The following is a 15,980-nucleotide window of genomic DNA, read 5'->3' as shown; positions in this document are numbered from 1 at the left end:
TAGTTCTTTGTTATCCATTGAAGTATTGGTCTAATACTTAAGTTATTTTCAATTTTTGATGTTCAATTCAAAGATTTCAATGGATTGGAGCCACTGTTCGGCAAAGTTAACGATGTTTGGACGTTTTGATAGGTATTGAGGCCTTGAAACTCTTCTAGAATTGTTACATAGTTGCTGGAATTTGGTTTGTAACCATTATTATTGAACTTTTCGTAGGTTGGATTACTTAGTTGTAGTTTTGAAGTGGTATTCGAATCAAGCCACACTTTGGGTAATCTATTTGGAGTTAATTGATTATTTTGGTGAATGAAATTAGGTCCTACGGGTTGAAGTCAAATTTGGATTTATGATTATAGGTTATAATTCTGGAATTTTGCGGGAGAAGCTTATTTTTTTATTTGTAATTTCTGCATTTGTAATTTTGCTATCATATTTTTTAAAAAATTGTAACTAGAGTGGTTAGCCTTAGATTCAAATTATTTGTAAATGAAAACTTGCACGTTTTCTCTTATTTGATTCTAATGATGTGTTTCTAATTGAGTGATCTGGATTTTGTTGAAGAGTGTGTGGCGAGATACACTTGGTTGTTGATTTTAAACAAATATTGTGGGAGTACTGTATTTTCCTTTTTATGGTGTGGTTTATCAAATTTTCAAGGGAAACTTTGCCAAAATTTTCATAAAATTTGATTTAAAAAATTCTATTTCTAACAATTTTTACTATGAAAAATTGCTCGCCACTTAGTTTTGAAAAATGCTTTTAGAGTACGACATTGAATTTCATAGTTTAGTTGATTTGATTTTAAGTGCTTGAATTATATTCTCAACTCTTGGAAACTCATTTGTTATTATGATTTGGTAAAATTTCTATGTATTTGATTAAGTTTTAGCAAGATTAACATATTTCATATTCTATTGAACTTAGACTTGTTATGCTACTACTTAGTTGTGGGAATGAGTGTTACATGTATAGAAATTTTTTATTGCTTGTAGATAAGATTAAGCTTCCAATATTCTCTTCTACTCATTGATTCCTATGTTAGTTTTCTATTAAAGGTGCACTTTGATTGCCTTTATAGAGGGATTACAACTATGTCATGTCGCTTTTGCTTGAAAGTTGTGAAAGTTGGGGGAAAGTTATCTGCATTCTTCAATTTTAAATTTTAGCATATGCTTGATTTGTTGATAATTTTCTTTCTACTTATTATATTTTCTCAAGTCTCTCTCATCTTCCTTCATTTTGTAGCGAAAGGTAATTGTTCTTTCTGAGGCTGGATAAGGTCAAAAGAGAATTAATGAAATCCTAGTAAGTCCCTTTAAGTTGCAGATATTTTTTAAGTTTCGAGTATGATATTTTTTCTATTGCATAAAATAAGTCAATCATATACATTTTTCCTTGTGCGTGACTTTTTGTCATTGTTGTATCTTAACACTTATTTTTAATTTTAAAATTTGATGTTATCTCCATTTATTCTATTTTGCAGGTTGACTTGCTTAAACATGACTTATCTGACCCTTAGTTCTCAATCTTTAGACTTCAAAGCTCAATGTATAGATTAAATAATATACTTTGTTGAGAGGTTACTTATTAAACAATTTATCACTTTTGTGTTTGTTGAAAATTGAGTTTTGTATACAAAAGCAATAGTTGAGATTTTATTTTGTGGATGTATATGTGAAAGAGAATATTGTTGTAATATGAACATATAGAATTTTTAGTGAATATATTGAATTGATAGATCTTAAATGTATAATGTTTATTTAGTTGATGTAATTGTATTGTTGGAATAGAAGTCAGAAAATGAGAATATCAATTGGGGCATTTAATTTTTTTTAAAAAAACATACACTTGACGAATAAAAAAGGTCAAGAGTTAGCATATATGATACATAATCAATATCGAGAATCAATAAACTTGACATATCACCAATGTCAAGTGTATTATCTTTCTTGACATGAAAATTATATCAAGAAACATTTGTCTTGACGTTTTTTCATAATCAAGTTATCATATTATACTTGACAGCCGAATACTCAATACTTTTATAAGTATCAGGTATATCCTTTACTTGACATTGAAAAAACGTCACGTAATCCAATTTTCTGTAGTAATAGTCATATAATTGGCATATTTAAAAGAGTGTATATCAGTAAAGTATGTGTGTTTTATTTTGTAAGTATGATATTCCAAGTGTATAACAGTATATCAGATATAGGTACAAATGTATCAGATTGCTATGTGATTTCAATCTGATTGTTATTAAGAACTTTGTGATTTTTGTTTGAATATCATCTGATATCTTTCTTTCTTTCTTTCTTTGAATCTAAGTGTATCGTTATAAAGTATGTCAACTCATTCAATTGCATCATTGTCAAATTTATCAATAGTATATCAACAGTATATTAGTAAGTTGTATCAGCATTATAAAAGAGTGCATTATTATCAAGTTTATTGACATAACAATCAAGTGTCAGTCAAGTGTATTAAGTCTATCAACATATAATAAATGAGTGAATGATTGACAAATTTATCAGCACTATATCAATAAAGTGCACTATTTTCAATTCTATCAAGTATATCAGTAAAGTATATCAAGTTTACGAGAAGCATAAACGAGTGCATGATTGACAAGTACATCAAGTATATCAATCAAGTGTAGCAAGTGTATCAAGTATATCAAGTATAAATCAGTAAAGTAAACAACAATCATTAATTTATTTTGAAGTAGAGCATGTGTGTTTCATCTGAATTCATTTATTGATGTTTTCAAGTATATCAGTAGGAAATCAAACATCAATAAGTAACTTATTTTGAAGTAGAACATGCATGTTTCATTTTATTGATATTTCAAGTATATATCAATAGTAAATTAAATATCAACTAGTTACTATTTGAAGTAAAACATGAGTGTTTCATTCTATATACATGATATTCCAAGTGTAGAAAAATTATATCAAAGGCATGAGTGTATCTAACATCGATCAACATTCTCCAAGTGTATCAACGGTATATAACATCAATCACCACATTCAATCAATAACTTATTTGAAGTAAAACATGTGTATTTCATTTTATAGTTATGATATTCTAAGTGTATCGATATTGTATTAAATATAAGACATGATTGTATATCAAATATCAATTAGTAAATACTTGAAATAATTAAGATATGAGTGTATCAATAATATATCTAGTATTTACCAACTAATATATCTAAAATAAAGTACATCATTATTCATAGACAACATTTTAGGTATATCAGTTAATTGACCAAATCAATTAATGAAGTATATGAATAATTCATCTTTGAAAACGTGCAAATTTGTTTCTCTTTTTGTTGTATGCTCGCATGTTTACAATATTGAAGGATTTTTTTTACATTTTTTCCTTTTTTATTGGGTTGGCTTCTTGCCATTTTTGCAAAATAGAAAAAGTGAAGACATGGACTTGATTTTAAAAAGTTATTTTGCTAATTGTGAAATTATCCCGAAAATATAAACTAATTCTACATATATCAAGTAGAATAAAAAATATATAGAAAATAAATCAAATTTGACCCATAAAATTGTCTATATCGTAAACATTTAATGTCATGAAGTTGTAACATTCACTTAGTTGTATGTTGCAGGTCTTACTCTTATTAAATTTCCTCCTATTCACTCATTAATTTTCACAAAAATTAATAAAGAATATATATTAATATAATTCTTTTAAATTATAAAACTATTGAAAATATTTTCAACTATAAAAAATTGTCACTGTCTATTTGTAATAGACTGCAATAGGACCACGATAGACTGGTCTATTGTAGTATTTCACTAATAGATAATAAAATTTTATTATATTTATAAATAAGTTGATTCATTTTTTTCCTTTTTTTTAAAACAATTTTATATATTAATCATCTAACAATTTTGTCAAAACGCACAAACTTTAATAAAAGTTTAGCTCTTACGTCGTTTTTCTTTGCAATTTCATTATTTTTATACCATATGTATGTTTTATAATTTATCGGCAGTATGTTAAGAATAATTTTTTAAAATACATTTTATAACAAAAATATATTTTAGAATAGAAATTGAAACACTTATTTAAATTTGCTTGATGAAATTGAGAGTAGAGAATAAAAAGTGTAACGGTGTATAAATTAAAATATTGGGCGTGGATTTAAAAAGGTATTGGATATGTATAAATAGAAATGATATTGCATAATATATGGGGTCACGGGGAGTACAGTGAAACACAATGGATCTGATCCCGAATTAACAGTTAATGACTCACATGATTGCGTTTGCGACTGGAAGAATCGGAGAAGAATTTTCAGATGTTTAAAAGAATAAAGAATTCTTTCATTTTTTCCATGTATATCGTCTTAAATCATTTTACATCGCTATGTTGTATTATAATAAATAATAACCATTCATTTCCCCTATTTTCTTTCTTTAATTTTCTATTTATTGATATTGGTCGCTTTGCAAAGATATTGATACTATACGCCACAAGGCACACGCAGGGGTATATGTCAGAAGAAGGTGAAAGTACAAATTTGGGCTTGGGATAAGTGTGGAAAAGTATAATGATGGTGGTGATTTTCTTGACTTTTTGTAATACTCAACAACCCTCTACATTTTCTCTAGTTTGGTTGCTAGCCAACCTCATGATTCCTTCTATATAAATAAATATTATAAATATATATATATATATATATATTATATAATAAAATGTTTAATTAATAATTGGGTTTTTTTGTTAAATAAATTAAAAAATAAAAAGACAATTGGTTTAAGATGATTTAAAGTTTTTGGTGGTATATTATTGTAGATAGGGCGGATGAAAAACAGGCAAGTTGCATTTACTTTGACTCTGTGTGTAGCATATTGAGTCCGCCTCTTCTCTCACATGAATACCCCACTTTGATCGTTTTTTCGTGGAGTTAAACCACAGCCAGAAGCAACCTCTCTATTTCCCTTCCCCCAATTAAAATACACACACACACACCATTCTTTCTTCTTCTTTTCTTCTTCTTCTCTCTCTCCAAAAACCCTAACCCTTTAGAAAAATCTAAGGTTGAGAAGTGGAGCTTCCAGTTTACGACTCCACCACCTCGACCTCTACAACCACCGATTTCGTGGCTTGTTAAAGCCTACTTTCCATCTTCCGGTGGCTCTTCTTTTATTTTATCCCCTTTCTAATCAATCAAATGGGTTTCGTAGGATTGTGAGTAAGTCAGTAATCGGCCGCAGCAGCAGCAGCAGCAGCAGCAGCAGATCATCACCTTTTTTTCTGCACCCGTGATTGATTTTGTGGGTGTCCGTACGTGTTGGCCTGATAATGGATTCTGGGAGTAGTGGAAGTATACAAAGCTCGAGCGGTGGTGAAGAGGAGTACGATTCACGCGCAGAGGGGTTCTCTGGTTTCTTAAACAAACCGCCCGGGCATGTCGGCCCCATGGCTACTACTACTAAGGCTAACCCATCCCCACCAGCCACGCACCACCTTCATTCCTCCTCTTCCCTCTTCGACCCTTTCTCCAACTTCCTCGATCCTTTACCCACTCGATCACACCAAAATTCCATTCCCAATCTCGATTTCCTCTGGCCCAGAAACCCGAGATCGGACCTCAACCCGATCCAACTTCCCGGGTCCATTTCCATGCCGCCTTCTTCCTCACAGCCACAATCGTATATGACGGCGACCAATAGTCAAGTCCATCATCAAGCCACGGAAACCAATGTCGTCCACCAAGCCCCACGGGGTTTAACTCTCACCACAGATCGAAGCGACGTCGTTCCTAACAATACTAACAACAACACTGCCGCCGGTACTCCCAGCAACAACGCTTCCGTTCGTAACCCGAGGAAGCGAACCCGAGCTTCGAGGCGAGCCCCAACCACCATCCTTACAACCGATACTTCCAATTTTCGAGCCATGGTTCAGGAATTCACTGGGATTCCTGCGCCTCCTTTCACACCGGCCTCCTCTTTCCCTAGAGCCCGACTCGATCTTTTTGGCGGCTCGGCCTCCACCTCTTCCCCACCTTACCTACTCCGTCCATTTCCCCAAAAACCATCCACAAGTAATTCCCTTCTCTCTCCTTCCTCCGATTTTCTCCTCCCAAAACAGAATCATCATCTTCCACCTATGTCCTCTATTTTCAATCTCCAGCCTCCTCCCCCTCCCCCTCTCCACCAACCCAATATTAACCTCCTCGCCTCCGACCAACCCACAGCCGAGACCCATCGGAATCACCCTCTTCATCAAACGCCTCTCCCGGAAGAGTTGCTTTCCGGAAGTGGGAATATTCTTCCGGCCACCTGGGGCAGTGGTGGAAATGGTGGTGGTGGTGGAGGAGGAGGAGCGTCCGATCAAGCTTTATTTAGGTCCATGAATAGCAAATACTGTACCGGTACTAAACTTAACAACAACTATTCGGCTTCTTCTTCTTCTTTGGATTTCCATGGAGATAAAGGGTCTGAGAATGTGACTACTAGAAGTGAAGGTATGATAGAATCTTGGATTTGTTCTTCAGATTAATTATTAATCACTGTTCATTTCCATCTATTTAGATATATATATATCCCCAACCATACCAAGATGTTTACGAGTCTTGAGAATCACAAACCCACATCAAATTAGAGGTATAATTAACGAAAATCGGTCAGTTTGTGTTTGTTTCTCCCCAATTTTATGTACATGACATTACACTTCCATTTTGGGATTTCGTCTTTGTTTCAAATTTCGCATACGTTTTTCTTCTTACACATTCATATAATTAATATTGGTAATGTGACAATGTTATTTATTTATGTATTCATTTTCGCTATGTTGGTGTGCCATGGCCAATATATTGAAATAAAGGGGAGAGGGAGCAGTTAATTAGGTTGGTTTTTGGTAAAGTAGATAAATCCGTCAAACAGTGAGGCTAAAGCTAAACCATCCATCCTCCTCGTACTGTCTCTACATTCTGAAAGCTGCATGCACCTAATCTGCATATGAAACCCAATTAACTATTTTCTTCTTTAGTTGTTTTGTTGCAGTAGCCTTGCCTAGCGACCAAGCAGCATGGCCTCTCATCTTTGTCTTCTTCCATTATTTCTCTCTCTCTCATTAAACCATTTTCTAAATTTTATTTTTAAAAAAGAGAATAGTTTCCATAATTTAGGAGCGATTGGAGGCGAGATTTTAGGAATATGAAGCCGCCATTACCTGTCAAAGATCTTTAAAGGTGTAGATTTTTAATTTCGGATATATGCATTCATGTGTGTGTTATATTTATATGTCAATGCCATCATGTTTTCTCCCCGTAATTAATGACCTATTCAAAGTACATAAATTCATGCAACCTAATTAGGTGTATTTAATTTGTAATTTTATTTTCAAAATATATATAAAGAAAGATGAATCTGCAGTCAGGATTGGAAACCGGACGTGGATGTGGTGCCCCAAAATTTCGTCGATGCCTCTGGTTTTAAGACAGAAAGTACAGCTTTTTAGCTGTCTAACCTTTTCTGGCAAACCACTAGACTTCTAGCAAATACAATACTAATATGAGAAAATTCCAATTATTCACCCTAAATTAATTAAATAACCCCATTTCCGCTTCCCAACAACCAAATAAAAGAAAAGAAAATTAGTAATCTCACGTTAAGTGATGGTTGAATATGGAACCATGTTTATAGTATTTATTTTATATTGTTATGCATGCAATTATTAAAACGAAAAAGAAGAAGAAGAAGAAGAAAGTGGCATTGGGATCTAGGACATGGAAATTCGTGAAGCAGTAGCACCAATTTCGAAGTTGGTGTGTCCACGGGAAATGGTTTTTCCTTTAAAAAAAAAAATAATTTGATTGGACTATCATTGTCCTTATTTTGTGTCTCTCCCTCGTTCAATTCAATCTTAAATTTGCCGACGCGACGGTCCTTTCCAATGTTTTTGGTTACATGCCATTTGTCTAATCAATGCATTTAAGCCACCTCTAATCCTACCTTAAAAGGTGGAGACCGCTCTAGTGTTCACAACAATAATCTGCTCAATTTCCATAATCAATGGGTTTACCATAATTATTTTATGACCATGATTAAACTCGCAGTTGGTTTAAGTTATTGTAATTTCTAGCTACATTACCTTCCGGACAAAAACAAAGCTCACAATGGTTCAATTCTTTCAAGCCTTTACTACTTTGGTGTAGCTGCAACTTACCTTTATGCTTTGGGTTTCCGAAACTAAAAGAAAAAAAAAAAGACAATAAGGTTTGTTTTATGTTCACCAAAGGCCCGACTTTTAGCTTTTCTTAAAATAATAATAGCAACTTTATTCAATTATAAAATGATTATGAAAAATACTACTTTTTCTCTTTTTACTCAGATTTGTATTTACCTTTAACTTTATTTCTTTTTATTATTATTATTATTCAAATCTATGATTATACATAAATAAGACAAATGAGAGGAGAATCTTTACTTTTCCCTTTTGTCATTACAATTTCAGTAAATTTCTATTTTATCCATCAATATTTATTGACTAGACACAACCTTCGAATTACGATGATAATTGGAGAAAGTTCATAAAATAGAGGTGGTTTGTCCTTTTAAATTTTAGTTGAAATCATGTTGACAATACGAGTATTTGGGATAGTATATATTTATGGAAATTGAACTTTTAAATAAATTATATCATTCGGTTGAATAATTTGTTTCCCATGAAAATATGTGATGGTTAAAATTAAGGTGGTTACTCATAGAACCAATACATTTATTCTCTTACAGGTACACTAATTGAATGATTAAAAAATAACTAATATGAAGTATGGAGATTTGGATCTCCAACATCGAGAAAATGATTGCATGCCAATTATTGATGATCTAACAAAATCCCACCAATATCTCACTATATACAGTGTAGAACTTTTATATCTTCTTCACTTCTACATGATAATTTCTTAATGTGTTTCCCCTACTTCAGGGAAGAAAAATTAACCATATTTGGTTTTAATAAAACAAATAAGATATATATAGTTTTGATGTTCATGTTCTTTCTAAATTATCTTAAAACAAGATACATATGACTTTTGACATTACTTTTTTGGTTATAATTTCAATTAAAATGTTGAGAATTTCACACACTATCACATGTCTTTAACTATACTATATAGTATATATTGAAGTATGATGTATTTAAATATATATTTTTTTAAAAAAAAATCCTAATATTTTTCTTAACCACTCAAATAATATGTAGCTCTTTTTATATATATATATAAAAAAAAAAAAAAAAAAAAAACATATAAACGTATAGATTGAAACCCCCAATTTTTTTTTTTTTTTTAAAAAAATAATAATAATAAATTTTTGAAGGATGGAAGATTGAATAATAGTGTGGACGTTAACAAAAAGAAAGTGAGTATGCTTTTATATTCCACCTCCTCATTTGACTTGAATTAAGATCTAAAAAGTTGTGATTATTTAGAGGCATTAAAGTAAAGCTGTTAATGGGATAAGGAATTATTAATATTATAGAGAATTGGACAATAATAGGCTGATCTAAAAGGAGGACATGAAAAATGGGTCCAATACAATAATTTCGTCAAATAGAGATGGATTTAATTAAAAATGGGAAGTGAACATCTTCATAAAACCGTGTTGTCTGCCACCACCATTTCATTTTCCCTCCACATTACACTTCAAACCAACACCACAAATTATAAATTTTTATCATCTCCAACTCAAACACCATTACTTTTTTTGGGATCTCAATGGTCTAATACATTTATTTTAAAATTCGATCAAAGAATCTTTTATGTATATATACAAGAGTATCTCACTTGCTTTTGTTTCTACCTTTTTATGCCTAAGATTAGTAGGGTGTTAGTTAATGTGCGGATCTAAATTTAAAATCGGTTTGTTTTTAGCCTTTACCATAATATACTTAATATTGTTGAAGATGTTGTCTTTTATGCATTATGGGTTTTTCTTCATTCCATTATTAACTACAATTAAAACTTTTAACCTTTTCTTTAGCAAATGTGAGACATTGATTTAGTTGTACTCCCAATGGAGCCTTCACACTTTTCTAATACACGGATTTTATCAACATGACTTAAAAAAAAAAAAAAAAAAAAAATTGATACCAAATGAAAAATACAACTTTAAATATATTCATGATGGTACGGTGTATATATTTTTCACGTTGGACATAAGCCCTCTATCTTTGTTTTTGATTCTAGCCAAAAGACCTCATATAAATGGATATTGGATATCCCACCATCTTTTTCCATTATTAGTCAATGTTAACTTTTTTTTGGTCCCACACCCACAATCTCGAACAAAGAGCCATATAATCTCTCCCCTCAAATGGTGATTTCTTTATTTACTTCTCTAGCTTCTATGATAGTCTACTCTTATCTAACTTAGCTCTTCTTTTTTCAAGAACACCATAAATCACTGTGACAATTAAATCATCGAAATTTATCAATTTTTTTCCATCGCTAATAATTGCACGTGGGTATAAGATCTAATACCATTTGCTAGGTATTATATAATGAAATTAAACCTCCACATATTTCTTTAGTAGTATGGTATTATTCACTTATTTTGACATAAGTTATGATGACATTGTTTTCCATTTCACCCAAAAGACTTTATTATCAATTGAAATATTGGTCTATTACTTTATGATCATCTCCTTTCTTAACTAATGTAACTTTTAATTACCCACTCAATATTCATTGAAGTTAGGAATTTGTTTGAAACTGGATAAGTACTGAATTGAAAACTTATTTTTTGAAAAAATAAAACAAATTTGATAGCCAAGTATATGATCTTGAGTTACTTTTGTGTAATTTGTCTTATATATAAACAAGGGGACATTTGGAATCTAGTCGATGTTTGAAAAAAAGAAAAGTAAGAAAACTAGATCATTTTCAAAATTAGAAAATTAAAGATGCCTCGTATTCATGGTTTATAAAAAGAATATAGACTCTGAATCTTGATTTGACTGCTATAAAACTTCTCTGGCACATAATTTCATAGAGAAAAGTTAAGGAGTGCAAAAACATATACAATAGAGAAAGCTATTTTCCTTTGGGACAAATGATTATTTTACTTTTAAATAACGTAACATTAGAGTCTCATTTTACAATGAGTTTAAATTTAATTTTACTTATTAAAATCGTATAAACTTATTTATTTACAATTTCTATATTATGTGTCGTTTTCAACATCTTGTCTAAATTTTAAAATAAAAAATTAGTTAATGAATATTATAACTAGTAAACAAATAGACAGTATGATTACCAAATGACCATAAATTTAGTATGATTGTAAATTGAGGTTTAAGAAAATGGAAAGCGAAACACCATCGCGTGGCAAAGTGGTTACATGGGAAGAATATCAGAATATTATTATTTAAAGTAATATTAGATAATTATTGAAAAGGTGAATAATTGATTTTTTTTGTATCTTGTACACACTGATTAACAATGATGAGGGGTGGTGCATTGTATGGTCTTCTCAAACTCCAGAATTCAGGCTCTAAAGTTTTATTTCATCATAATGAAGCGTTAATTGTGTTAATTTTCTTTTTTCTTTCTTTTTTTTTTTTTTTTTTTTAGATTAAGGTACATAAGCACTTGACTAATATCTNTTTTATATTTAGATTAAGGTACATAAGCACTTGACTAATATCTTTCTAAATATATTGATGATCTCATTACATGTTCTTTTTTTCTCGTAAAATTACTCAAGTAATGATGCATTAATCTCATCATTTTTTTTTTTTGTTAGAATTTATATTTCAATTGAATGAATTAAAACTACGATGACTAAATTATTGTGCTAGAGAAATAGATAATGTTGGTGCTAAAATTCAATAGAAGAAATGCACATAACCTTTTTGTGACAGTAGTGAATTTATTTGAATGTGACATAAAAAAGAGAATTTGAACACCGAAGTGGGGCTTACCACACACATTATGATCCTTAAGTTAGAGAGAATGTGAAAGCTAGAGAGTTTAAGGAGCTTGACTTAGGTCTTCTCTTGTTCTCAAATTCAATTATCTGATGGCTTGATCGAATCTATGTGGAATTTTTAGGCTTGGGAGAGGTTGGCACACTTTGCATGAAAGTTGGACTCCTCGGCCACAGGTTGAGGGAGGTATGGCCAAGGGCGCAACTCATGTTGATATCTAAGTTAATTAAAAGATAATTGAGAGCTAGAAGAGAGTTAAGAGTTTTTAGTTAGAATTTTTGGTTTTGAGATGATTAACTAAGAAAGTAAGATAGAATAGAAAATATGATTGATAGGGAAGTGAAGGAGAAGAAAATGGTCGGGGAGGCGAGGTAGATAGGGATGACAAAATTCTCCGCGGGGACCAGGAAATCCCCAGTTTGACCGGGTACGGTGGTCAAACAGGAGATTTAAGTCGGGGACGGGAGGGGATCCCCGCCCCGTCTCTGACCCCAAACCCGATCCCCACTCCCGCCCTGATTTTTTTAATTATTAACATATATAACTGTCTCTTATACACATCTAGATGTGTATAAGAGACAGGACGGGAGGGGATCCCCGCCCCGTCTCTGACCCCAAACCCGATCCCCACTCCCGCCCTGATTTTTTTAATTATTAACATATATATAATAATAATAATAATAATAATAATAATTAAAATTAGAAAAAAAAAACTGAAACGGTAAGTATAAAAACTACTTTTAATTTTTGAATAATTTATTCTTCAACAACTTTTTAAAAGTAGTTTCTTGGCATTTTAGAAAAAAACCCACTATATAAATTGAAATTGAGTAGTTAATCTTAATTAAATATATAAAAATAATTCAATTAGTTTTTTACATATTTAAGTTTTGTTTCTTTTTAGAACAAAATTTTGAATAAATGATCCGATTAACCCGAACCAAACCAACCCAAATATTTCATGGTTAGGTTGGGTTGGATTGGATTCATTTTTTAAGAAGGGTTATTTGAGTTGAAGAAATTTATAACCCAAACAATTGGGTGTGGTCTAAAAAGTCTTTCAACCCAACCCATGAACACCCCTACCTGACGCTCTGCAGCGTTGCAATGCTCTTCCCAGTGTTGTGACGCTGCGATGATTTTTATAAATACCTCTCTTCGTATTTAGGTCAAATTATGCTAACTTTTGAGGGTTGAACTGATGGAGGCCAAAGTAAAACTTCAATCTTGTTTCTTTCCCTTCAGATTTTAGTATCTTTAGATTAGTTTTTCTTTTTGTTTTAAGTTGTAATCGACGGATTGGATGTGTATCTTGGATTTGTCTATGAATTAAGAGATAAATCCTATCTAATTTCTTTTGAGCAAGAGCCCTATGTTTATTTTCTTCAAATTTTTCTAATTAATTTAACTAAATTGTTGTGAACTCTTTAGGATGATTTGATTAAATCTTAATGAAATTTTTATAAATTGATCTGATAAATTAGTTTATCGAAATTCTTGTATGCAAAATCATCATAGCCTATTGATTGATTTAGTTGTACATATTAGGATCGCATGTGTAAAGTCTAGATTTTTTCTGACCAAATGCATGTATGCTTTAATATAATTTTTTCCAAATAAATCATGCTATAAGATATGATCTTTCCAGCTTGTAGTAAGTATCAACAATTGAACCCTTACCTGATGCAATTCAATTTTAACTTGTATGTCGCTAAGAAGGAAGAGTTGAAAATTGAGTTAGGGCTAATTTGGTTTAATATTGAATTTGGTTAATTAGGTTATTAGATTTTCTAATAGGTTGCCGGGTTGACAGATTCAGCGTAATTAATTGATGCCTAATGAAAGAAATTGCATAGGAAACTCTCTCTTTCTCTAGAAAATAGATAGACTCCTATTCTAGATTACATTTACCTTTTTATTTTTAATTTCACGCATATATCTCTTCCACACAAAACCCTCCATTTACCGCTCTAGTTAGAAAATTAACTTAACGAAACAATCTTGCTTCTCTACGGATCAACTCGAACTTACCACTATTGCTATGTTTTAGTAGTAATAAGAGTAGTTCGGTATATACAAATTTTCTTTTGATCAAGTTTGAAGCTTATTAACGACGTAAGATTTAGGTCTGTCAAAAATGGCATCGTTGTCGGGGAAGCCATTAACGTTTCGTTCTTAAATTTCTAGTTAGAGTATTCTTTTGCTTTTAATTTGTTTTCCTTTTTGTATCAGTATTTTAAGCATCGACAGATATCATCAACAAGGATGGGGACAATCGAGTGGAGCATCTCGACTTAGTGACGAGGTTCGTGACCTTCAAGGTCAACTTGCTGAGTTAACTTCTTTGGTTAGTCAATTGGTTGTAGGTAGCCCGTAGCAAGTGCAAGCATGTAGGACTGATCACCCTGAGTAAGCGTGCCTAAGTCTACAGTGAAGCCCTATGCCACGAGACTACTTCATGGGACGGTATCCTGGTTATATGAATGACGATTTTCATTGGCCTAGGGAGGAGTCTTATGGCTATGGAAACCTAAGATAGGACCAGTTCCACTATGATTCAGATCCTGCCACATCCGACATGACGATGCATGCTAACACACACCGACTCAGGTATGTTATTAGAATATGTGATTAGACAACTTGCTATTAACAATATTATTTTTTAGCAAGAGATTCACAACCTCCAGGAGAGCTTTAGTTTTCAAACTGAGGTTAGAGCTGATCTTCAGAGTTTGATAGACTCAATCTGATTCAATTGAGAGAGGATGGGAACCCTATTACACACATCTTATGACATCACTGAGGTATGCGGCGATGAGGTAATCTATGTCGACATTGAGGATGAGTTGGAGGATAGCATGTCATGTTTAGAACCAGTCTGTAAGAACTATGGAGAATCTGAGTCTAAACCCGTCGATTTCCAGGTGATGGAGTTAGAGGTGGAAAAAACTCACCCTGTTCTAACGCTGGTATATCGTATATTTTTTAGTTTTGTTCTTCTTGTTCTCAAGAATCAGTTGAGTCTGAGTCTTTATTTTCAGTAGATTTAGTCCTTGAGTCTTTTGATTCTTTCTTTTTACCTTTTTTGTCTAATACGAAAAATACCAAATTCGACTTGTCTGGTTCTCTTTAAAAGATGAAGAGCCTTATAGCCTTACTGAACTATATCGACTTATCTAAGAAGAGACCAGAGAAATAAGAGAATTTATTTGTGCCTCGACAGGGGATAAGTCACGTCGAGCAATCGACGTTAAAAATATGCACTTCCTAAAGGGAGCCAAGTGATAAAATTTATTGCTTTCTTTATTTGTTTTCTAGATTAGCATTTTTTTTTTTTTTTTTGTAGGGACGAGCTAGAGGAGAGGAGTATCTTTTTGAGAGGCGAGCCTACTACCACCACCATCCCATGTGCAACATCATTGTCAGGGGGTTTTCTGTTTCCTTGTCTTTATTTTTATTGAGCTTTACTTGAAATACATTGGGAACAATGTATCATTTTAAGTTAGGGGTGGGGTACCCGTTGGGTAGTTTTTTTTAATTTTATTTTAGCTTGGGGTCCTTGAGCGCTGTGCTCGGACTATGCTTGTGTGCTTCGATTACCTTGTTAGCTTATTTGCTCTTTTGTTATTATGATAGTTTATGACGCACTCTTCCTGTAATAAAATTTGCATGAAAAACGTTAGGAATGCATGATCATGATTTTTAGCCCAAATTTTAAAAATGTTTCTTATCTCTCATGCATCTTTAAGTCATTGTTTTCCGAAATTAAAGCCTTGCATGTTTAGAATTGGGTTATCTGGTTTGTACTTCTGTTGTCACCCCGAAAGGTCCACCTTTGACTTAGGAGTAACCATACTTGTCTAGAGCAAAACTAGATAAAGTGGATAAAATAAGGCTTGCTGTGAATAAAGAAAAAGGAAAAAAAAAAAAAAAAAAAAAAAAAAAAAAAGAGATAGTCAGTTGAAAAAATAAAAATATAAAAAAATATAAAATATAAAATAAGAAAATGAGGC

At 32.0% G+C, this 15,980-nt stretch overlaps 1 protein-coding gene across 1 annotated transcript; it reads left to right on the top strand.

The window, feature by feature from the left end:
- The first annotated feature begins 4,848 nt into the window (after window positions 1–4,848).
- Window positions 4,849–6,879, top strand: LOC120074455 (protein transport protein SEC31-like). Its single transcript, XM_039027581.1, has one exon. The coding sequence runs from the start codon at window positions 5,332–5,334 to the stop codon at window positions 6,532–6,534; it is 1,203 nt and encodes a 400-aa protein (XP_038883509.1). The 5' UTR covers window positions 4,849–5,331; the 3' UTR covers window positions 6,535–6,879.
- The last annotated feature ends 9,101 nt before the right edge of the window (window positions 6,880–15,980 follow it).

Source organism: Benincasa hispida, chromosome 3, assembly GCF_009727055.1.
Source record: "Benincasa hispida cultivar B227 chromosome 3, ASM972705v1, whole genome shotgun sequence".
Taxonomy (NCBI): Eukaryota; Viridiplantae; Streptophyta; class Magnoliopsida; order Cucurbitales; family Cucurbitaceae; genus Benincasa; species Benincasa hispida.
Note: the sequence above shows the minus strand (reverse complement) of the source record. Positions and strands in the feature narration are given on the sequence as shown.